Genomic DNA, 24,534 nt, shown 5'->3' on the forward strand with positions numbered 1-24,534 from the left:
CATGAAGCCCAACAATGCCAATTGAATCACTAAGTGATGTCTTGAGGGGCTGGGGTTGTGGCTCAGGGGTAGAGCACTCGCCTAGCATGTGCAAGATGCGCAGTTCGATCCTCAGCACCACATAAAAATAAATAAATAAAATAAAGGTATTGTGTCCAACTACATTTAAAAAATATTTTTTTTAAAAAAGAGAGATGCCTTGAACTTCCAAAAATTGAAATCTTGATCTCAAATTCATTCTACCTGAAATCTTTCCCATGTAAATTAGTGATATCTCCATTCTTCTGGTTGCTTAGGTCAGAAGTCTTAGGATTTATACTTGAATCTTCTCTTTTTTAAATGTCCACTCAATAATCAGAAACTGTACCTTTGAGAAGAAGCTGATCACTTCTCCACATCCCCACTATCATCCCCACCTCCATCTACCTGTTAGTCAGCTTTATATCACTGTGACAAAATACCTGAGATAAATAATTCACATGGAGGAAAGATATTTTGGCTCACAGCTACAGAAGCTTCAGTCTGTGGTGCTAGTGAAGGCCATGCTTTTGGACTTTAGTGAGGCAAAACATCATGGAGGGGAGTGCATGACTGAACAAAGCTGCTCACTTCCTGAAGGTAGGAAAGTAAAAATAAAGTTGCTTTTACAGCAAATCCCCTCCCTGCCAAACCCATTAAGTTATGAAACCATAAATGGATTAATCCTCTTATAAGGTCATAGATTTCATGATCCAATCACCTCCAAAAGGTCCCACCTCTCAATGTGTGGCACTGAAGATCAAGGCTTCTAAACAAAAGATTTTGGGGTCCATTTAAGATGCATAATATACTAAGTCTCCCTTTAAAAGAAGAATATGAGTGATGCTTCTATAATTCAAGTTATTTTTAACAAAACCAGGCAATGTAGTTCAATAATCCCTCACCTGACTAGCATGCACAAGGCCCTGGGTCTGATCCCTGGCACTGCAAAAAGTAGAATGAAATAAAAAATAAAAGATCATATCATTATTTTTTCTCTAAACACTTCAAGAAACCTGCATCTTATAAAACTCACACTCCTTAGGAAACTCTATGGTCTGTGCAATCTCAATTCCTCTCCCCACTCCTCCATCTCTTCTATTTTCACATGACTTCTAACCTCTGAGGTGCTTCTTGAACGGGCCGAATTTGGTACTGACTAGGAGCCACAGAGTTGGCTGTTTCCTTTTCCTGGGCAGCTTTTCTCCCACATTATCAGCTTTTCTCAGAATAACAGCTTCCCACCCAGATAACTGCTTAGTTTACTCCATTGCCTTCCTTAAGCTTTTGGCTCAGTGTAACCTTTTCAAGTAAGTCTATTCTGAGAATCCCATTTAAAGTTGCAACATGCCTCTTTACCCGTTCATCTTTTATTCTGTTCTACTTTTTTCCTATACCTTGTATTTATAGCTCACCAAACAACTCGGAGGATCATTTTCTTTCTAGTAAAATGTAACAAAATAGGGCAAAGGTTGTTTTGTCCCATTATATTGAGTGTTTGGCATGATAACAAACGTTCAACGAAGGAGCCCAGGAACTCATCCATTTACTGTTCATACATCTGGGTAGGCTATCTGCACTCAATCTCGGCACCTTCTTAAAAAGTCGGAAGCTCCCAAAGCCCTCTATTTTTTTAAAGAACCTCAGGACACCGGAAGTAAAAGCCCACAAAGCAGGTCAGAAAAGAGAGCCACTTCCGTTTCCGTAGGGAGCAAAAGGAGCAAACATGGCGAAGGCCAGCGAAAAGAATGGCAGCAGCGGGAAAAAAAGCCTAAAAAGGAAAGCCGCTACCAAAGAACCTCAAGAGGCTGCAGTTGCTGAGGATGGAGCGACGGAAAGGGGGGCCCAACCCCCGAAAGCCGCTGCCTTTCCCCCAGGCTTCAGCATTTCGGAGATTAAGAACAAACAGCGGCGACACTTGATGTTCACGCGGTGGAAGCAGCAGCAGCGGAAGGTATGGAGGGGCGGAGGTTGCCGCGCGCATGCGTGGTGTGCGTCGCGCGGAGGATTCAGGGGCTCGCGAAGTCTAGTTTGTACTTTGAAAGCCGGTGGGCGCGCAGTGTTTGATCCCAAAGGGTGATGCTAGTGGCTCGCGTGCCCTGGCTCCCGCGCTCTGCTTTGGAGACTTGTGTACAGCCTTTTGCCTGATCGTGTGGGTGGAAAGTTCCCTATCATCTGGGCGGAGGGCTCATTCCGAGGGGTCTTCAACTTAGAAGGAAAATCCGCAGTCCTGTTTTCCTAATGAGAATTATTCCCTCATTGCCTGGAAGGCGAGAGTTTCAATCCCTGTTTTACCCAGCCTACCCAACGTTGGTTAATTTTTAGCATTTGTGATCCAGGAGATACATAACAAGTTTAAAATATTGTTTCTGATTCCTGCAGCACCTCTTATTGAAGTTTTAAGTTTCTAGTAATTGTATTTGTTCTTCAAAGCTTTGTGCTCTGAGAGGTAAACAAACTGAAACAAATGACTCCCCCAAGGTCCTAGTGCTTATCTGTGATTAAATCGCTGTTGGAGAAAAGCATATGCTTGTTTTTGCATATCATAGAAATTCACACGTAGTATTCTTTTTATTTGCCTGTCTCCTCTTATTAGACTTTTTGAGGCCAGGGATTGATTCTTACATAAGTGCCATTGTGCCACTGGAGTACATTCAAAGGACATCTAACCTATTCTGGTATGCAAGTATCGGGATGGGAAATCCTAGGAGTCTTCTTGGGACAGTGACTTCAGAAACAATGAATTGAGGGTCAATTGGCATTGGGAGGGAAAAGTATGTTCTGTTGTGTGTTAAGCATTCTGTCTAGAAATCAAACCATACGGATTTATAACAAATAATCCTACCCGACTTTGCACATTTTTAATTTTAAAAGAATATTTTATTTATAAAATATGAGGATAACTAGGGATAATTTTATTGGAAGCAACTTGAAACTCATCTCCCACTTCTATTTTTAGTGCTTTCTAACAAATTCAACTATCATAACCATGATCTTTAGGATGTAATCATTTATGTAAAACAAAACTTGTTAAATTGTTTAGATACATATTTTGCATTTTCGTAAATTTAATTTTTTGAGTAGCAAAAAAGGTGGTGAAATTTTAAATGCTCAAACTTGCCAGTTTACACTTTCTTTGAAAAAGCAAGATCTTTGTTAAACAAATCCTATTGATTGGCTTATATTAATTTAGATATAAAAATCTATATCTGGATGGTTATTTTAATGGATTACAAGTGTTATATTCATAGCATTATCAATTTGTAGTTTCAGTATGTATTTGTGATATAACCTGTAGTTTCTTAATATTGTTCTTTTGTTTTTATCCCTTTAGGAAAAGTTAGCAGCCAAGAAAAAACTGAAAAAAGAGAGAGAGGCTCTTGGTGATAAGGTAAATAAATTTTTAGTCATCTGTTTTCTATCTTGGCTATTACATTGATAACTTCTTCTAAATTTTTATGAAATATTTTTATATTTATAGAAAGATGCAAAAATAACATAGCAAACACTTTTCTGTCCTTGCTCCTGCCAGCTTCTTCCTGATGGCTTTTCCTTCCAAAGATATGTGTACCTAAATAGTAAGCATAATGATGGTGTTTTGGATGTCTTTTTTATATGTTTGGGAATGGGAAGATTCCTCAAAACATTTTGGTCTTTAGCTTTTGTGACTTGAAGCAAAAAAGGCTTTTTATCAGGCAAGACCGTGGAAAGACCAGATGGAATCTTTTCTATGGTAGAGTGGAGTTCATGTAAGAATGAGAGCTGATAAAGATTATGAACCTGTATAGAATGGGAGCAGGATGATTATGTGAGACCTGGATGGATTATGGCAAAGAAAAGAGCAAAATATGTATTACAAGGGGATTTGGTGACTTTTGTGGTAATAATAAATGAAATATTTCATTGAAATTTTTTTAAAGCACTATTTAAAAATACTCCCACATTGTTGCACAGCTAAGTTTTATTTTCATTTAGTTTCATTTTGTTTATACATATTTCTAGGTTATGATTTATACTTGCAAACTTTTAAAAACATTCAATTCTGTCCACTGTAATTTCTTGTAAAATAAGGTAACAATAAGAATAAGGTTTTCTGAGGAAGAAGAGAAATATTAAGACTTTATATAAATTAAATACTTTTTCATGCATTCTCTTTATAGTATTAGGTTAAATCATATGAAATTGTCACTGTTAGACTATTTTGACCAGCAAAATTCTATGAATCAAGCAATGTTAGTATCTTTGAAACTCTTCAGTAATCAATTATAGCAAATTAATGTCTTAATCATCACTTGAAAACATTTTCGTTTTTTTGTGCTGAAAGATGACTTCCTAGAATTGGCTCCTTTAAAGACAACTTAAAACTTCCTACAGCATTTGTTTCAGAGTAACAAAAAATAAAATCATGACTGGTTTATTAGTTCACATTTTCTTCATATCTCTGCTAGTGTACATGTACTTTTGATTATTTTTGCTTCTTTCTGATGGCTGTTCCCTCCAAAGACAATCATTTTGTATAGTATTTGAATAGTTCTGTTCCTGATCTTTGACAGTATTTTATATAATTTGTTCCTCTGAGTGTGCATGAGTTTAGCAGTATCCCATCATGTTAATGTACGGGTAATGTCTAGTAATTACCCTCGTATTGGATATTTGTTGTATTTATTTTTTTATTTCTATTAGAAATAGTGATACTATCCGTAGTGATATTGATATTTCTTTATAGATAGCTCCACCCCCTCCCCTTTTATTGCTTACTGTAAATTTCCCAAAATAGAATTACATGGTCTGTGGATAGACAAAAACCACACCTTTTTAAAATATGTGTATATATATATATATATTTCTGTAATTTTTTTCCATCTTTTTGTTTATTTTGTTGTTTTCAGTAGTGGATAATTATTGTGAATGTTACTTCTCTTTGCTACTTGGCCTAGTTTTTAAGCCATATAATTCAACAGTAATTATTTTTCTGTTATGTATATGTCTCTGCTCAGATGGTTAAAAAGCAGTATTTTTTAGTTTTGTTATCAGGATTGATGTAGCTATACGGCATGTGTAGCAGTGGGTTGAAATGAGAACAGATTATGTTTTTAATGTATTTATGAATTTCTTCTGCAGCTGTAATATAATGTAAAATGCTTATTTGTAAACCTATCCTTTCTCTTTTATTTAGGCTCCACCAAAGCCTATACCCAAGACCATTGACAACCAACGAGTCTATGATGAAACTGTAGTAGACCCTAATGATGAAGAGGTAATGTTAGAAGCCTTAAATGAATTTGAATGATCATCGTTGATAAATTGTATGTTGATATGTTAATATTTTGCTGGCTGGCTAAGTTATATAATATACTGATCCAGCTATAATGATGGCATGTTGTCTTTTTTGGTACAAGTTATTTTATAATTGATTTTTCCCAGTACTACTATAGAAAATTTCAATAAATGTTTATTTTTTTACAAATGCTTTGAATTTTATGAGTAGGTAAGATTTTAAATTTGTCATTTAATCTCTGAGTAGCATATTGAATATTTAAAGGATCTCTATACTGTAGATATTTGTAGGATTTGTTGGACATTTTGGTATCTAAGAATAACATTTGATGGTACTTTTTTGCATACTCATAAAACTCTTGCAGACTGTCTCAAGAAATAACATGAAAAGTGGAAGATTATCTTAAATTTTGTTAGAGATATTCCTGAAAATATATATATATATTTTTTAGTGTAAATTGCTTCTTTTTGAAAATTGTTTTGTTCACTGATTTATTAGAATGCAGTTGAATTTTGGATAGTGGTCCTCTAAGCAAATAGCTTACCTGTGCTCATTTCTAATCATTTGTCTAAGTACCGTTTTCATTTTTATGTATAATCACTTCTTCAAATGACAGTTTTGTTTAAATCCATTAATGCTTTATTTTTTTCCCCACTTTGTGTTCACTAGAATTTTTAGCATAGTGTCAGATAAATAGCAAAGCAATAACGGTATTTTTGCCATGCTTCTGATTTGAAAGAGAATACTGCTGGTGTATCATCATTAATGTTTATGTCATCAATGTAGATTCTCCTTATAGGTTAAAGAAATTCCATTTATACTTGTTTTATCCCAAATGAATATAGATTGTTATTGGATTTTTTCTGCAAATATTGTGATGATCATACGGTTTTTCTCCTAGCAAATGACATCTTATTGATTTTCTAATATTAAATACTTGCATTTTGGAGATAAACCCATTTTGGTTATCGTATTTTATCTTTTTCTAAAATCTTGCTTGGTGTTGTTAGTACTTTGATTGAATTAATATGTGTCAGTGTTCATAAGCAAGATTGTAGAAATGACCTTTTTCATTCCTAATTTTATTTATTTGGGCATTTTATACAATTATTTACAAGAGGTATAACCAAAGAACTTTTTTCTTTGATCTTCTCTACTAAATTCTAATTCACTTTTATCTTTTTATTTCCTTCTCTCATCTTTGCATTTATTCTGTTTTGTTTTATTGGTTTAAACATTTTTTTTATAATTTCTGATGTGAGCAGTTAAGGCCACAAATCTCCAAATACTACTCTTGGTATTTCCCATAACTTTTAAAATGTGCTACTTTAATTATTAAGTCTGAGTATCTCCTATAATGACAGCTTTGTTGATTTCTTGTAATTTTGTTAGTTTTTTCTTTGGTTTTAAATTTTTAATTGTCATTTTATAGGGTATACTATGATAATTTGTTACATATATACAATGCATAATGATTAAATCGTTTCCATCTCAAATATTATGACTTCTCTGTTTAGGACTTTTAAAGTGAAACTTGGGGTTGGAAGTGTACCTCAGTGGTAGAGTGCTGCTTGTTTAGTATGTGCAGTCCCTGTGTTCAATCCCTAACACAAAAAAATAGAAAAGAATTACAACATGCATCTTTAATAAAGGTGATACAATTCTGGTAAAATTTAACAAGTACCGTACTAGTACAGTCGTAATTACTTCTTTAAAAAATTTCGTGCTTTTCAAGGAAATCAAGAGTATGCACATATATATAGTCTTTAATGGACTGCATTTTTACTATTCACATTACTCTTCTTTTCACTCTCTGTATCTGAGTTACCATCTAATGTCATTTTCTTTTTAGCTTGTAGAATTTCTGTTAGTCAGGTTTTTTTGTTGTTTGTTTGTTTATTAAGAGAGAATTTTTTTAATGTTTATTTTTTTAGTTTTCGGTGGATACCACATCTTTATTTTATTTTTATGTGGTGCTGAGGATCGAACCCAGTGCCCTGTGCATGCCAGGCGAGCGCGTTACCGCCTGAGCCACATCCCCAGCCCCTGTTAGTCTGTTTTTATAGCAGATTTAATAAAGCCAATTTTTTCAACTTTTACCTAGAAATTTGCATATTGCTTTCATTTTTAAGATAATTTTGAAGAATATAAAATTCTTGCTTTTTTCTTTTAATACTTTGAACATATCCCTCCACATATCCATCTACTGCACTTTAGCCTTCCTTATTTCCACTAATCATCACTTCCCTGTGCTTTCTTTTATTTCACTCAAAATTTCCTGGTGTTGGCTTTTAGCAGTTTGATTTTCATGTGTTTAGGTATCATTCTTTTTTTTTTTTTCTATTGGAATTTTTTGAGCTTCTTGGATCTGTAAGTTAGTATTTTTCATTAAATTTGTGGTGTTATCAGCCATTATTCAATTTTTTTTTCCTGCCCTTCCTCTTTGGTCTAAGGGGAACTTCCTTAACATACTACTGAAATATTTGACATTATCCTACAAGTTCTCCCAGCTTTGCTCTACTTTCTGTGATTGTTTTCTCTGTTCTTCAGATTATATATTTGTCAATTTTTACATTCATTGATTCTTCTCCATTGTCAGATCTGCTATTAAGACTGTGTTTTCCTTTTAATTCTATAGTATATTAAATAGGACTGCTTTGAAGTCTGCTGAATTCAATATCCGAACCCACTAAGTATTGACTACTTTCCTGACTATGCCATACTTTCTTGTTTCTTATATACTCAATAATTCTTTTGGTTGAAAACTGGACATTTTAGACCAAATATTGTAGCATGTCTGAATTCCAATATAAGGAATGGTTATTGTTTTATTAATTTTCCTGGCCTTACAACATGGAATCTGTCTCCTCAATAGTAGCACAATATCTCTGCTCAGTTTTTAAAAATTATTTTTAAACTTTCTCCTGAGGAATTGCTCCTGTGTTTATGTGGCTTAATGGTCTGTGAGTGATTAGGCACCTGGGTGTTGAGACACCTTAGGACCTTAAGACATACATACTTTTTGCTCTGAGCTGCATGTGGGTTGAGGAATGCCTTCAAGGTTGCAATCAGTTCTCAAGTCTCCCTTGTCTTTCACATTAGGTGGATTCTCAAATCTCCCCCAATACATATGTGAGGTTAGCTGTCAGCCAAGAATTATGGAGCAGTAATCTTGACCACTGTATGACACTTTCATTTCCATAGCACCCCTTTAAATTTCTGGCCAGTTCATACCCACCTTGAACTGGGTCTACTACCCTGGATTGGCAAATTTGTGCAGGTTTTCACCTTCATCTCACAAAGCTCTATTCCTGTCTTGGTCTAGTCCACCACCTCTGAATCCAAGACTGCTAGTTCTTACCTGCCATCACCCTTGAAGTTGTTACTGTTTTCACCAACCAAACTAATGATAGAAATGGAATAGCTCTAGGAAAGATTCCTGATATTCTTGCACATTTCTCTAGCTATTTTTCAAGAACAAATGTACCTCTCAGTGTTTTAGTCAGCTCTTCTGCTGCTGTGACCAAGACTCGACAAGAACAATTTCAGAGTTCTCTTATTAAACATTTAAGTTTGTGCTTGCTACTCAGTTTGAATTAATCAGTTCTAACCTGTATCTGGATATTGATATTGTTCATAAAATAATAAATAGTTTATAGAAGGAAAAAAAAGAACAACTTCAAAAAAGGAAAAGTTTATTTGACATTCACAGTTTCAGGGGTCTCAGTCTCTAAATGGTCAACTCCATTGTTCTGGGCGCAAGTTGAGGCAGAACATCATGGTAAAAGAGTGTGGTAGAGGAAAGCTTCTCAGGACATGACCACGAGGAAGCAGAGAGACTAAGGCTCTGCTTATCAGATATAATACATAGCTCAAAAGCACACCCCCAGTGACCCACTTCCTGAAGCCACACCTTATCTGTCTACATTTCTCACCCAGTTAATGCATTCACGTGGTTTGATGCACTGGTAAAATTAATGCCGTCATAGCCCAATCCTTTCACCCCTAAACTTTCTTGCATTGTCTCATGAGCTTTGGGGTAACACCTCTTATCTAAACCATAATACTCTGTGTCTTGAAATAATTTTTGACAATTTTATCTAGTTTTATACTTGTTTTCTACAGACACAAAATCATCCACCCTCTTCATGTTGCCATTAACATCAGTTCCTCCTATGTCTTCTTTAAATTGTGTCAAATAGGTGATTAATGACAGTGCTTTACCAGTAGAGCATACTTGTTTTATGTAAAATTATCTTCCTTGTTTGCAGGTTGCTTATGATGAAGCTACAGATGAATTTGCTTCTTACTTCAACAGACAGACTTCTCCCAAGATACTCATCACAACATCAGATAGACCTCATGGGGTAAACACATCCATTAGTATAATTCTTGAATTCTTAATCTACTTTTATTACTACTATTTAAAGTACTCTATTCAGAAGAATTAATTAATTGTCTTAGATAATGCCTGTGAATAAGTTATTTAAAAATAACTGGTGATAGGATATGAGTTCACTAAGCATGATTCTTCATACGTTTTCTCAACCTTAATACTATTAACATTTTGGGCTGGGTACTTCTTTGTTAGAGTGAACTATCCTGTTCATCATAGGATGTTTAGCAGTATCCCTAGTCTTTGTCCATTCCATGCCAGTAGCTAACCATAAAAATGTCTAGACATTGCCAAATGTCTTTTGGTGGAGCAGAATCACTCCTTGTTGAGAACTGATGCTTTAGGATGATTAGCCTTTGATAAAAAATGAAACATTGTTCTGATTTCATTCTTTTCCCAGTCTTGTTGTCTATTAATAATACTATAATAATCATTTTTCCTTTTCTTGTGAGTATAAAACACATAACATTCTTTTGCTCTTTTGAGAATATTTGCTATTTTGTTTATAGAGAACAGTACGACTTTGTGAACAGCTCTCTACAGTTATACCAGACTCACATGTTTATTATAGAAGAGGACTGGCTCTGAAAAAAATTATTCCACAGTGCATCTCAAGGGATTTCACAGATCTGATTGTGATTAATGAAGATCGTAAAACACCAAGTATCCTTTTTAAAAATAAAAGGAAGTTTTCCTGTCCTCTCATTTTGTTTTAAAAATATATTTAAGATAATAGGAAATTTCTCTGTAACTTCCAGAACATAACTTTTCCCCCCAAATTAATATCTTTATCCAAGATTCTACAAACAGATTTTTTTTCCTTTTTATTCAGCAAACATTTATCAGGAACATATATACCCAAGACATTGTTTTAATCCTTAGATAAAAGATGCAGTGATAAAGAGACATCAGCCTTCAGGGAATTCAGTCATGGAACAATATTCTTTTTATATCAGTGAATATTATTTTATATAAATGTTTTAAAAGACTGTTTTTTAAAACATAAGTAATTTTTATTGGTTTTGTTATTTTAAATATAACTGAAATATATTTCTTTATTCACTTATACTAGTAGTTTTCCAGAAGCAAAAATAGTATTGTAATAGTGTGGTGCTTTGTTGGCCATATTATAATTTGGCTTAACCAGACTAATGTACCACATTAAAACCTTTTGAACACTTAACTATTCCAGAAAAGATCCATTTCTAAGGCACATGCTGCTTATTTTAATTGCCCCCCAAAGTAAAGTGCCAAGGTCTGTTTTCCTCTTTATTTTTGTCAGTTAAACCGCAGTCATTTCAAGATTACCATAACTCTTAACAAAGAAGCAGACATATAATTCAGTAAATTTTCTATTCTTTTACTGAGGTATTTCATGAAGACACAGATTGCACAGATTGTCACCATCTGTGACCTTCAGAAAAATTACATTACCTTTTCTTTATAAAATTGTATTCGTTTTTACCTAAAATATATTATTTTCTGATTACCATATTGGATACTTTGTAGGGTAAGCTGTCAGCCTCTTTTCCTCATTACTGAATGAAATAGCCATGACTCCTTGTTTTGTTTGCATGAGTTGTGTCAGGTATTAACAATAACATAAAGCTTTTTGTATAGTATAGGTACCAGGAAAGTTTTTTAGGAACTGATGAGTTTGAATTTTTGTACTTTGCTTTTGACATAAACCACAACTTAGTGGGAATGTTCTAGGAAGGATTTGAAGCCTTGATTGGGGTTAGAAGAATGACCTATACATTTCCTAGCCCCCTTAATAGTTGATGATTTTCTCAATGTACAAATGATACAGAAACACTTCCTATACCTCATGAAGTTGCACCTGTGGTGAATATTTTAAAAAGAAAGAAATGTTTGCTGTAATGTGTGATGTGGTAGTCACTAACATCCAAAAGAAAAAGACCTATTTTCCAGAGTTAACAGATAGTTGGGAGAAAGTGACAAGTGCTATGGTAAATAACAATGATAGCAAGGATTTAGAGCAGAGTTCTGACTATAAAAAGGTGGGACTTGCAGTGGATCTTAGGGCGAGTAAAGTGCTGCAGATATTCAAAATAACAGCCCCCCCAAAAAAATGCACTGATAAGATTAACATGAAATATAAGAATATAAGATTGTGTGGGTGCCTACCAGTCAGAAAATATTTGGGGAGAGAAAAAGGGGAAATAAGAAAGGCAGTTTGTAGCCACATTACAAGTGCCATATTGATGTCTTTGAGTCAGTAACAACAGAATGTGAAATTAGGTACAGCTATCAAGACTGTGAAGGTATCTAGTTTTCACTTTGCACAGGAGAAACTATGGTGCAAATGAAACGACACTGCAGAGTCACATAGCTTATTACTTAAGAGAACCAAAGCCTAAATCCAGACTTGATTTATAGTCTGTATTAGAATGTACTTGACATGGAAAGAATAGAACTAACCACAATACTGTTTTCAATGATGTACATGGAAAATCTCAAGAATCTCAACTGTGACAATAACAGGGTAAAGAGGCAGGTGTAGAAATGAGAACTTGTGAAGGTGAAGGATTAAGGTTTGGGATGTGGGGCTGGGGATGTGGCTCAGGCGGTAGCACGCTTGCCTGGCATGCATGCAGCCCGGGTTCGATCCTCAGCACCACATACAAACAAAAGATGTTGTGTCCGCCGAGAACTAAAAAAATAAATATTAAAAAATTCTCTCTCTCTCTCTCCCCCTGTCTCACTCTCTCTTAAAAAAAAAAAAAGATTTGGGATGGGGGAATAGCATTTTATAAATTTCATGTATTTTATAAATTTCATGTTGTATACAGATAAGGATTGAAATAGTCTTGATTCTGACCTACATTTAAGGTTCAATTTTTAAAAAATACTTTTAATTATAGATGGACACAATACCTTTATTTATTTTTCTGTGGGACTGAGGATTGAACCCAGTGCCTCACACATGCAAGGCGAGCGCTCTACTGCCAAGCCACAATCCCAGCCCCTAAAGATTAAATTTCTGAGTCAGATGAAATCATGTTTGAAATTTTTCTTAAACTCAAAAAGCACACTATAAATTGTAAGCCCAGGCCATAGCTGTTAGTTCTTCCTGCTTAAAGTACAAATGGACAGTAGCCAAAATAAATTCATGGAAAAGTAAAGGAGAGGTTCAAGTCAAGTTGTGCTAGAGACCTGAGGACTGTTGGATGGATAATAATCTTAAGTTTTTTGTAGTTGGGACTTTTAATCCTTGGGCTGCTAACCTTGCTGATTATATGTAGATATAATATATTTCATTTGTAGTTTAAGAGTGTCTGGCATAATTCTGTTTATGGTAGACAGTAAGGTTTTTTTTTTTTTAAGAAAAGGTCTACTCTAGATTGTTTTCTTGAAAAGATTTAGGTTGACTGATGTGTTTTGAGTTTTAAAAGTTTGTTCTAATTAGTGATCATTTCAGATTTTAAGGCCGTTTGGACATGTAGGAGACTACTTGTTTTAGTTAGCATTTTGGCTGCTGTGACTAAAAGACTTGACCAGAACAAGTGTAAAGGAGGAAAAGTTTATTTAGTGTCTCATGGTTTCAGAAGTCTCACCACATACTGGATGGATGGTGAAGCATATCCCACACTGTGTTAAGAGTTTTGCTTTTTTTTTTTTTTTTTTGCAGGTTTTGGGGGGATTGAACCCAGGGGCATTACACCACTGAGCCACATACCATCCCTTTTAAAAAACTTTTAAGACAGGTCTACTAAATTGCCCAGTTCACAGCCAGCAGGCTCCATTTCTTGGGACATAAGGTGAGGTTGAACATGGAGGAAGGAAGGGTTTGATGTAGGGAAGCATTCACCCAATACAAAATACATACCCCAAAGGCACAACCCCAGAGGCCCACCTCCTTCAGTTACACCCTACCCATCTTCAATTACCATTCAGTTAATCCCACCAGGGGATTAATTCACTGATTGTGTTAAGACTCAACCCAGTCATTTCTTCTCCAAACCTTACATTGTCTCACACATGAGCTTTTGGGGGACAACTCACATGTAAGCCATGACACTAGTTATTTTAAACAATTTAAAATAATGTGTTTCTTAACATCTATGAACAGATGGGCTTATATTGAGTCACTTGCCAAATGGCCCAACTGCTCACTTTAAAATGAGCAGTGTTCATCTTCGTAAAGAAATTAAGGTAAGTTTTATGCAATCCTTGATTGGTATTGATTTCATATTACTTGAATAATAGATTATTTTATCTTACAGATCAAATTCATTTTAATGACATTTGTTCTGATTACAGCAATATTTCACCTAACAGTTTCTTGCCCATATCCCATGCAAGTGAGGGAATGGGTTTTCCTTCAGTGGGATGGGCTGGCTGAGAAATTAAAGCTAAGAAAAGTAGAACCATGAAGTGACTACAGAACACAGAAAGTAGTTTCAAAGAGGGGGCAGAGATGGGCAAAGCTGACCAGACGGATCCAGCTGCTAGCCAAGAAAGCCTCTGTTTGTTTTATTTGTGTTGGAAAACATCAAAGGCTTTCAATAGAAAATTCTTTACCAAAACAGGATAGAGATGGGGGCAGGTAGGCTGCTCAATTCTAGTGGGTTACGCCCATCTCCAGTGCTTCGTGGGACCTTTCTAGCAGAACTGAGGGGGGATTCACTTGCTTCGGGCAATCTACCCTGGTGGGACTGCCATGAGAAGTTCCCAGTGCCAGATCTACCCCCTCACTGGATGTGATGCTGAAAAATGAAAAGGGTCCTTGTGCCTTTCACAGATGGCTTCCTTCAACAGTTGTCTTCTGTTATTGTGATGATTTATGGCAGACAGGAAATAGCCCTTATTAGTAAGAAATTACTGAATTTCTGACTTTTTTGGTGTACTGTATATCTTACTTCATTGGCTTAATAAACTATCCATGGTAGTCTGCCATTTAAAAAACAAAACAATAACTCTAAATTTCTCATTTGACCACCAAGTTCCAAGACATGAAATTGCACTGAGAAGTATTGTTTTGACAATTTTTAGCTTAATTTGTTATTGTGATTTTTCACAATTTTTCTAGAGGAGAGGCAAAGACCCTACAGAACACGTACCTGAAATAATTCTGAATAATTTTACAACACGACTGGGTCATTCAATTGGACGTATGTTTGCTTCACTCTTTCCCCATGATCCTCAATTTATTGGAAGGCAGGTTGCCACATTCCACAATCAGCGTGATTATATCTTCTTCAGGTTTCACAGGTGAGACATGTATTCTGGACTTACATTTTCAACATGAACCTATTTTGTTTATTTTGGGGGTGTGGTACTAGGGATCAAACCTGAGGCCTTACACATTCCAGGCAAGTGCTCTACCACTGGGCCACATCCCAAACCCTTTAACATGAATCTGTTTTCTAATATATTATGGCAGATCTTTTAAGTTGTGTCATAGGAAATTAGTCTGAATGAGCCCAACTATTATTCCTTTAGCATTAACTTTTTTGTCTTTGAAGATATATATTCAAGAGTGAAAAGAAAGTGGGAATTCAGGAACTTGGACCACGTTTTACCTTAAAATTAAGGTCACTTCAGAAAGGAACCTTTGATTCTAAATATGGAGAATACGAATGGGTACATAAGGTAAGTGTTTACTATCTGAAAAATCCATTTAAATCATTTTAAATGTGATGAAAAGAAAACCTTGTGCTTTCAACTTTGGGTATTTATACCTTAAACTGTGGTTCTGAATTTTGTCCCCTATGGGCTAGAAAGAACCAATCTGATATGGTATCTGGGTCTGAGGCTTAACTGTGACTTATTTAAAGTAGTGTAAGAATGATTCTCAAAGTAAAACTGGCAGTGTCACTCTAGCAATGAAAATTCTTGGAACCCTGATATACTGGATCAGTTACGGCTGGGGGTGAAGGATAGCATTGTTTTAGGCCTGTGTTTTATGTTTCTACTGCATGTTTCTTGAGAACTGCTGCTAGTATTTCCTAGATCTAAAGATCAATTTTTACTATCTTTACGTAAATGGTTTTCATAATATATTTTTCCCCTCTAATTTTCAGCCCCGGGAAATGGATACAAGTCGAAGAAAATTCCATTTATAAAGTCCTAAGGAAATAGTATTGGATTTTGCTGAACTTGGTAATTTATTTGTGAAAAGAACACCTTTTTCAAAATATTGATTTTATAAATCTTCACGTCTGAACAGTTGACCAAGTGCCATGAATTGCTACTCTACATAGCAAATCAAAATAAAAGTAATTTGGGTGAGGATTTAGAAGTTATAATTCAGGTTTCCTAACAATTAATTTGCTTACATTGGGGTTTTTGTGAATGATTCAAACTGAAATAAAGACTCAGATTAACTTTCTTATCTACATTCCCAAATAACATGTGGGCTGGAGATAAACAGAATGGTTGATGGATACCATGTAACTCCTGATTTATTACCAGATTAATTTTGGATCCCCATGTCTGGTGCACATAGTTTTAACTTTAATTTAGAAGCCAGATTTCTAGGATATTTCAAAATGATTTATCAGAACTTGAACCAAATTTGCAAATTACTGAAGTTAATCTTTGGTTCCCTTTATCTTACTCCTTTTTAACCTCATTACATGGTACTATGGTATTACACAGTAGGTACTGTCTCAAATCCTGAAGTTTTTTCTTACTACTACTAATGGAACTTTCATTGCCAATCTCTTCTCTCTACTACTATTCTGATTAAACTAAAACCATTGAGGTAACTGGCTACTTAAGTATAACTGGTAATACCCCTAGAAAGGAGGATATTGTAAATATTATTAAAATAAAATTATGTAAATAACTCAAGGACAGAAACAGCACTTTACCCCAACTTTAAAAGAATAAAGATTTGCAATTTATACTTGGTAAGATACAAAATAATATGAGAAAAATTGGTGAAACAATGAAAAGTTAGAACTAAAAACTTAACCCCTTCAAGTGTCAAAACAGCTTAAAACAATGTTTTTCATATAATAATAAAGCAAAAAATGTTTATACTAAGTATTTTATTGTATGTTGCTGCCAGTGTATATAAAATAATTACACTTGTGAAATAGAAACTCATGAAAATTCAGAGAGGTAGATGTTAAGGACTGACAAAAGTAGAAGATTATATTATGGCACATGTTATAGGGAAGCTTTTTGTACAGGCTTCAAATTTAGCTCTCTTGAATATTCACTGGTTCTTGAGCAGTGGTTTGGGAAACCTGAAAGGAAGTGGGGAAAGGTGAATTAGAGTAAAGTATCATGGATAGTTTTTCACATTTTTTCCAAGAATACATAACAGTTACCATTGTTTATTTAATATATATGTGTGTATATATTTTTAAATTGCTCATGTCCTTTGCCAATTTTTTCCTTTAACAATACTTCTTATATAGATGGTCCCCAACTTAACAATTTTTTTTTACTTTACGATGGTGTAAAAACAATAAGTATTCAAGACACAATACTTTTAGGTTTTGAATTTTGAGCTTTTCTGGGATTGGGATATTCAGTATGATCCTCTGTCAGTGCTAGACAGCAGTGAGCATAGCTCCCAGTCTGCTACATGATCACAAGGATAAATAACTGATAATCCACAGTGAAACTATGACATTAAGATATCCTGTTTTGTTAGGTATACTAAATACATGTTTGACTTAGGATGGGTTTGTTGTGATATAACACTATCACACGTTTAGGAGTATCTGTATTACCTTTAAAGGTTTCATTCAAATGTCAGTTTATAAAGAGCTTTCACCTGAATGAAACCTTTTGGGAAACTTATCTATTTTTTTTTTTTTAAGCAGATACATTGCAGGATTTTTAAGAAAGAATATAAAAACAGGATGGGAAAAGACTGATGTTGTGGGCAGTAAACTTCCAACTTTCTCTTAATTTTCATAACTATTCTCAGTATTAGTACTGACTGTTTAATAATTGGAGGCAAAGTAGACATATAGACACCAAGATGCCTGCTTCACTATAGCTTCAAATTCAGAAACTTCAACATTAAATGAAGTACATTTAAGTTATGGTACATACAACCACTGAAAATCTTTTTAATTATGAAGAATAATGGAATAGGGAAATTCATTAAGTATTTTTAAAAGGTAGAGAATATAGGTGCTGCTGCTGTGGCTCAGTGGCAGAGCACTTGCCTAGCATGCATGAGACACTGGATAGAGTAGAATATAAAACTGCAATATTATGATTTTTTAAAAATAAACTATTTTGCTCTTAAAAGGAAATATGCCTGTAACAATGGTTATTTCAGGAGAAATTCTCATGAATAATGAAATTAACATTGCCATAAGCAAGGAAATAAGGCTATTAAATATGAAGGTGCTAAACTGTTAAAAGATTACTTTATGAAAAAACTCTTTGATTTTTTTCTTATATGGTGATTTCTTTCTTATATGCCTGTGTTAACTTACCATATTTTTTTAAAAAATGATAGCCATACAGTTTTTAAAAGCTATATTTTTAAGTGTAAACACTACTATGTAGTTTTATATCCATGTCATTTAGCATAGACTAGCACCATCAGTATATAAAATGAGAGCTTATAAGAAATGCAAGTTCTAGAACCTCACCTCAAGAACTCCTGAATTATATATAATATACATCTGAATAAGGTGATCTGTACATATATTCAAGTTTTTGAGAAACAATCTTTTTATTCCCAAATTTCTTCCTTATCCAAAATAGCTTTGATTTATAATAATCCACAATGTTCTTTTCTTAGTCTGCTGGGGTTAACAGACATTATTTTACTTTGAAATCTGGGTTCTTATTCTAATCACCTTCATCAACTTGAGCAAGTCATTTTAACACTTATCTATATATTTTTATATATTTTATATAAAAATATCTATATTTTTTAATATATTTATAAAATTATTAACAGCCTGCCCAGTTTTCTTAACAGTACTTTATGTTAAATGAAAATAAACCACTTTGTAAAGTGAATACAACAGAACCCATAAGTTTTTAAAAGGACCAATAAAAAAAAATATGAAACATCCTGAAATTCTGATGAATAATGAAATTAACATTGCCATAAGCAAGGAAATAGACTATTAAATATGAAGGTGCTAAACTGTTAAAAGATTACTATATGAGAAAACTCTGTTACTTATAAAGGGTTTTTTGGTTGTGCCCACCACCACCACTACCCCCAGGTTTCAAAAAACTTAGCCATCTTAACCAATGACTATATTTACTGGAAACATGCTGTACTTACACACAGACTTCCTGGATACTCCCAAGTTCTACAAAGCTTAATTAGGGAGGGCACATCTATTAAACAAGGTATTTTAGGAAGCAGGTTCCTGATCTTTTCAAATGAGAAAGTAAAGGATGTGTACTATATACAAAATCTTTTTTTAAAAGCACTATTAAAGTTTGATGGTCAAAGTATTGAACTATGGGTACATGCCCTAATTTAAATACTAAGGATTTAAGAAGATAGTATCCTTAGCCAGGCATGGTTGCACACACAACTTGAAAGCCTGAAGTGAGAGGCCAGAGCACTGATCACAAATTCAAGACCAGCCAGGACAATCTTAGCATGACCATCTCAAAAAAAAAAAGGCTGGGAATGCAGCTATGTAGTTCAGTGGTAGTGCTTGCCAGCATATGTGAGGCCCTAGGTTCAATCCCAACCATGGCAAAAGATAGCATACTTGGATTCATATTCTAAATTACCAGAGAACATTTTTGGGGGCGAGGGGTAGGTGGGGGTTGCAGGGGGAGTCACATCTCTTTTGGACAAACATACATTATTACACAATGACATCTGACCTGGAAGAGACCAACTAACACATAGAAACATTCTTTTTATAACAATTGAGGAATTGGTTTCTTGCTGTTTCTTAATCCTTAGAAATCTAATCCACTGTCTACCACCACAAAAAATACCTCATTTCTGTTAGTTTTTTTTCACAACAAATAAGAAAAAGTATAACCTGCTATTCCTCACTCCCAAGAACCAGCTCCACATCTGCTTAAGCAAGTACCCCACTGACTTTCTCCTAATTCCCAATTGTTTGCTCCACTACCCTATAGTTGGGTTCTATTACAGCAACATGAGGATTCATCCAAATCAATTGGTAGTACTTTATAAGTCATTCCCCATGGACACTGCAGATTTAAAAAAAACTATCTAAATATTTGCTTGGTTCAGGAAAATAAAATTAATCTACTACTTAAGGACCCTAAAATATGCATGTCATTAAACCAGTGCTATAAAAAGTAACACATGGCTATCACAGCAAATGGAGTTTTATAGTAACTCTCCTAAACCTCTTATGGTTATTAAGTCCTGTATTTAACCTTCTTTGTGATGAAACAGAAATGACAGTTCATGACTACTAAATAAAGTTTCATAGATCCTCAGTTTTTCACAAAATAGACAACGACTGGAAAATTGGGACTGCCAAACAAAATGCATGGAATGCTCCTGTAAGTGTGCAAATAAAAAGGGAATTTGTTTTGTTTTTCTTAAGGAAACTTACCTCAGAGTAAGATTCATTTGACTACAAAAAGGAACAGACTTTCTGAGGTCTGAAGGGATTTGTACTTGAAGATACTCCAGTCAGCAGGGGATCATGTTGAGCATTCTGCAGACAGAATTGTTTCAAGTCTGCAGCTGCCTGGGAAACCTATACACAACAAAAGAAGGGGTGGGGAGATACCAGTTGGTAAAGTTTTAATGATTTTTCTCAAATCTCTGAAAATACTTGTACTGAACAGCACTTCTCTTGCCTTAGAAAAAGAAAGAATATACGAAATGAAAAGTAACAATCATATACTGTCTCTTAAACATTCCTTGTAAACAAAACTATAGTATGTTCTTTTGCCTGCTTATTAAAAGTTCAAATGATTTATTAGAAACTACTATTAAAGTTTATCTACAAAGCATAGCACTTCTTGTTTATTAGTAATAGGCTGTTCAAGTACTTAACATCTTTTTTAAATTAAAAGCAGTACATGGTATTTTTGGAATAAACAACAACAGTCTTAATATTCTACCAAATTATTACTTTGTTCTGAAAGTGTCAGTGGGGAAAAAAAATGCTACTGTGAATGAATATAATGTGGAATAACTAGCATGGTACATTGGTCTTCAAATTTATGTTATACTCCTTTGCATTTAAAACTAAGAGAGGCCTGCCTTCATTCACATAGTTATCTACTATTTGTATATTCTGGTAAGATGATGTATTAACAAAATAAGCATAAAACCATAAATGTGCCTTAAATCTTAGTTAAGGAGCACTGCATACACATGAAAGAATTGAGACAAATACAGTTTCTAAAGGCAGCCTGCTCAGAAAGATTGTTAGAACTGAGATTTGTTATTAGCCTTTAAAGCCGCATGACAAAGGGCAGAAAGCTGTCACTGCATACAGTTTTGTAACATTAACAGTTGATGGTACAATAATAGCAAAACAATAAGTTGAATGGTTCGAATATAGAACTTGGATGACTATTATGTCCCGACATCCTCAATCTTGAATTGAGATTTAGGAAGACAGAAAAAAAATAATCATCTGTTTCATTCTGTCTTAGTTATTCCTAAGGACCCATAGCAAAATGTCCATTGCTATGGCTATGTACCCTTTGAAAGAGTTAATACCATTACCAATGTCCCCTCTACCAAAAACCCCTGTACATTCCAAGCTGTATCCCAGACCTAGTAAAAGAATCCATCATTCTGAGAATCTAAACTCTTCTCCAATCTTATTTGTATTTGGCTTATACAACAGTCCACAATAATGAGTTCCATGTTTATTAACTCCCATGAGTAAGAAGTATCTGCACTTTTAAAATCCTTTAACAAGTACTTTCACAAATGGCTGTGTCCCTGCCTCACTCCACTTCCCCCAAAAAGTGTTAAAAGTAGGGGAATGAGCATTAATCAACTTCCACAATGTTAGAGGATTTGGTTTCATTCAAATTGACCCAGTAAGAAGACAGTGCAGTGCCTGTTTATTTTCTGTTTCAAATGTAGGTAGGGTCCAACTTAACTCCTTTTCATAAACTACTAAAGCACAGTTGCCAGCTCTACTTCTAGGCACTGAGAATAGTAAAGAACATCAAGATCCCTGCTGTTTCAGTGCTGACAGTTGTGGGGAAAAAGACAAGCAAGGTTCTCTGCAGTAAAAAGAGATATCTGTTAAAAAACGACTGGGTACTAAATATTACACTGAGATGATGTGACATTTAAGCTGAGATTTCAATAACAGATCAAACCCAAAACAAGGGATCAGTGAAAATCAGCATCCCAAGCAGTGGGGAAACCTCAAACTAAAACTGGACACTGGACAAGCTGTTACCCTTCAAGGCACAATAATCACCCTCCAGAAAATTGAAATACTAAATTGACATAACTATTAAGAGTCCCTTTTCACTCTGCTGACCTACCTGTGAGAAAGTTTGTTAAGTACTTGTAACAATTTTTTCAGCTGTACTCTATATATAAAGGTTTAAAGTAAGTTTGTGCTAGTTTTAAAATAACAGAAAAATAAATCATCTACCACAGAGGCACTGATAAAATAGGTACACAATATGAAATGGAACCTAGACACATTTTGCAATGCATATGAGAAGACTCATTTAAAATCCCAAAGTGGGATGCCCTCCCCTCCTTGCTAAAGCCCTAACATCAGGCAGAAACTGAAAATTGCAAAACTGAATCATTTGTGGTTGTTTTAATGATTCCTATAAAAAATCTACAGAAGAATTGGGTGTATGAGGCCAGGGTCAAGCTGGGAGTTGGAAAGGCAGAAACTACTAGGATTTTCAAGGTAAAGGTCTTGGAGTATTTTACTCTGAGAACTCATTTTCTTTGGTGACAACGGCAAAGCAGCACTGATATTTACTGTGTCATTTTTTTTTTTCTTTTGTCTCTCTGATCCTTCATGTTCTCTTTCCTGGTACACTTCAATCTGTGATAGAGGCACACATGAATGATAATGGTTAAGAAATGGATGACTTCAAACTTCAGATCTCAATCCAGCCAAAACAGTGATGATAAATCACTGGGATGAAGTAAGAATTTGGGGATTAGAGAAATGAACAACTATGCGGTTTACACATTAGTGAGGGAGATTCCACAATAAGACCATTGGAGTTTCCCTTCCCTCCTGAGGTTACATCGACCAAGTAAGCTAGGTCTATGACGTTTCTAAATAGGAGCCCTCACTCCACAAAACATTTCAGGAAGAAATACTGACTTGCCTGATGAGTGTAAAATCAAGTCATCTTGGAACCTGGCTGTTTCTAGCAGGGTAGTGATTTATAATTCCTGTGTTTCTTTTTTTCAATCACAAGTGTTTTACATGTAACCTATATATTGCACTAGAAAGAAGCCAATCTGTTTAGGATTTTAAAAATAATAAACACTTGCTACAGCACTTCCATGTCAGGTTGTCAATACCAACACCAACAAAAGATTTTTCCCCCAAAGTAAATATCCCAAGATAAAGCCAATGCTATCAAGACATCAAAGTAAGTAAGACCACCCTAATCACTTTCTTAGCATGTGGACCAGTAGATACGCTTCAGGTGGGATCCAAGCAAATTGCCCAGATCTGAAATGCACGCTTTGTGCGAGGTTATAAGGGACAAAGGTAGTAAGATTCAGGAAAAGTTTCGAAAACAGTAATGCAAGAAAATTCGTTTTCAACTATGTGTTCAGTGGTTTGGAGTATTTGGAGGTTAAGAACTTAGTACTAATTGGAGTAGGTCTGGTAAAGATCTGAAATGAAAAAAAAAAAAAAAGTTAATAAGTCGGCCATGAATCAAAAGTCAAAATACCCAGTCCAGAGACGAAAATCGGTGGAGGCTGGTAAAGATGGGCGGGAAGGGAAGGGCGCGGACCAGCAGCAGCTGGCAAGGCCAGCCGAGGAGTCACTGCGGAGGGAGGGAGGGAGACCGGAATGCGGGCCGCTCTTTAGCCCGGAGGCCAGCCCGCCTTGGAAAGTCCTGGGGCGGAAGGGCGGACTAAGGGGGCCCTCCCAACCACCGCGGGGATCCGCGCGGCAACTTTCCTATAGCTGGCAGCTCCGCGATCATCGCCCCAATGCGCGTCCTCCTAGGAGAGTCACCGCGAACCCGCCCGCCCCAACTGACTCGCCCGCCGCCGCCTCCCGCTACCCGGTTCGGCCGCGGCCCCCGCTCACCTTCACGCGGTTGAGTCCAGCCTCCAGCCGGAGCTGCTGAACCACCTTCTTCATAGCGGCGACGCTGGAGGAACCAGACATGGCGAATTCGAGGTCAGGGCCGACTCGTCGGTCAGAGGGTCGGCAAGTCGCGGGTCGGCTGGGCCAGACGACTGGGCAGCGCGCTGCGGGGGCGGGGCTCCGAACTTTGTCTCCAAGTTTCCGGTTCTGAGCTGGGTGAGACAACCTTCGGTACGCATGCGCGCCGCGCTTCGCCTCTAGTTTTAACTACTCGCCCTGCAGGAGCTCGAGCTTGAGGGAGCCCGAGAAGAAGGGGCGGAGCGGTCCCTGGGCGTGGTGTGGAGGCTCCGAGAGAGTCTGGCCGGATGCCGCACTCCTTGTTCCCACTCCGGGTAGGCTGACTTGGGAGAGGTAAGGAAGGAGCTGTGGTTAGCCGCCTAGACCAGAGGGGACATTGAAGAGGACCGGTGAGGGAAGTCAGACGTTTGAAAGTCTCTAAAGCTCTAGTGACTGAGGAACCGGGAGGCCCCAGTTGTCCTCAGGGAGTTTGCGGCAGGAGTTGAGGGAGAGAAGGGGATAGCCCAGCGGAGGCGCAGGAGCCAGACTGCCCCGCGCGAGTCGCCCGCCCACCCGCGTAAGTCGTGTCCCGAAGTGAC

The 24,534-nt window shown here is 36.0% G+C and overlaps 2 protein-coding genes across 2 annotated transcripts; one reads left to right on the plus strand and one right to left on the minus strand.

The window, feature by feature from the left end:
* Window positions 1-1,737: 1,737 nt before the first annotated feature.
* On the plus strand, window positions 1,738-16,923 carry Rpf1 (ribosome production factor 1 homolog). The gene is made up of 9 exons (XM_026406149.2): window positions 1,738-1,972; window positions 3,353-3,409; window positions 5,195-5,275; window positions 9,568-9,663; window positions 10,202-10,355; window positions 13,786-13,868; window positions 14,746-14,927; window positions 15,182-15,308; window positions 15,740-16,923. Exons 1-9 carry the CDS (start codon window positions 1,745-1,747, stop codon window positions 15,779-15,781), a joined length of 1,050 nt encoding a protein of 349 aa, XP_026261934.2. The 5' UTR covers window positions 1,738-1,744; the 3' UTR covers window positions 15,782-16,923.
* On the minus strand, window positions 16,727-24,054 carry Gng5 (G protein subunit gamma 5). Its single transcript, XM_026406150.2, has 3 exons — window positions 23,879-24,054; window positions 20,207-20,353; window positions 16,727-16,912 (listed from the first exon to the last, which is right to left on the minus strand). Exons 1-2 carry the CDS (start codon window positions 23,957-23,959, stop codon window positions 20,228-20,230), a joined length of 207 nt encoding a protein of 68 aa, XP_026261935.1. The 5' UTR covers window positions 23,960-24,054; the 3' UTR covers window positions 16,727-16,912; window positions 20,207-20,227.
* Between the last annotated feature and the right edge of the window lie 480 nt (window positions 24,055-24,534).

Source organism: Urocitellus parryii, chromosome 11 (assembly GCF_045843805.1).
Source record: "Urocitellus parryii isolate mUroPar1 chromosome 11, mUroPar1.hap1, whole genome shotgun sequence".
NCBI lineage: Eukaryota > Metazoa > Chordata > Mammalia > Rodentia > Sciuridae > Urocitellus > Urocitellus parryii.

Excerpts from the sequence above, each read along its gene's own strand:
- Gng5 (XM_026406150.2), bottom strand. The coding sequence starts at position 23,959 with ATGTCTGGTTCCTCCAGCGTCGCCGCTATGAAGAAGGTGGTTCAGCAG. Across the intron at positions 20,354-23,878 it reads CTGGACTCAACCGCGTGAAG|GTTTCCCAGGCAGCTGCAGA; the intron begins GTGAGCGGGGGC and ends TGTTGTGTATAG.
- Rpf1 (XM_026406149.2), top strand. The coding sequence starts at position 1,745 with ATGGCGAAGGCCAGCGAAAAGAATGGCAGCAGCGGGAAAAAAAGCCTA. Across the intron at positions 3,410-5,194 it reads GAGAGGCTCTTGGTGATAAG|GCTCCACCAAAGCCTATACC; the intron begins GTAAATAAATTT and ends TCTTTTATTTAG. Across the intron at positions 9,664-10,201 it reads CATCAGATAGACCTCATGGG|AGAACAGTACGACTTTGTGA; the intron begins GTAAACACATCC and ends TTTTGTTTATAG.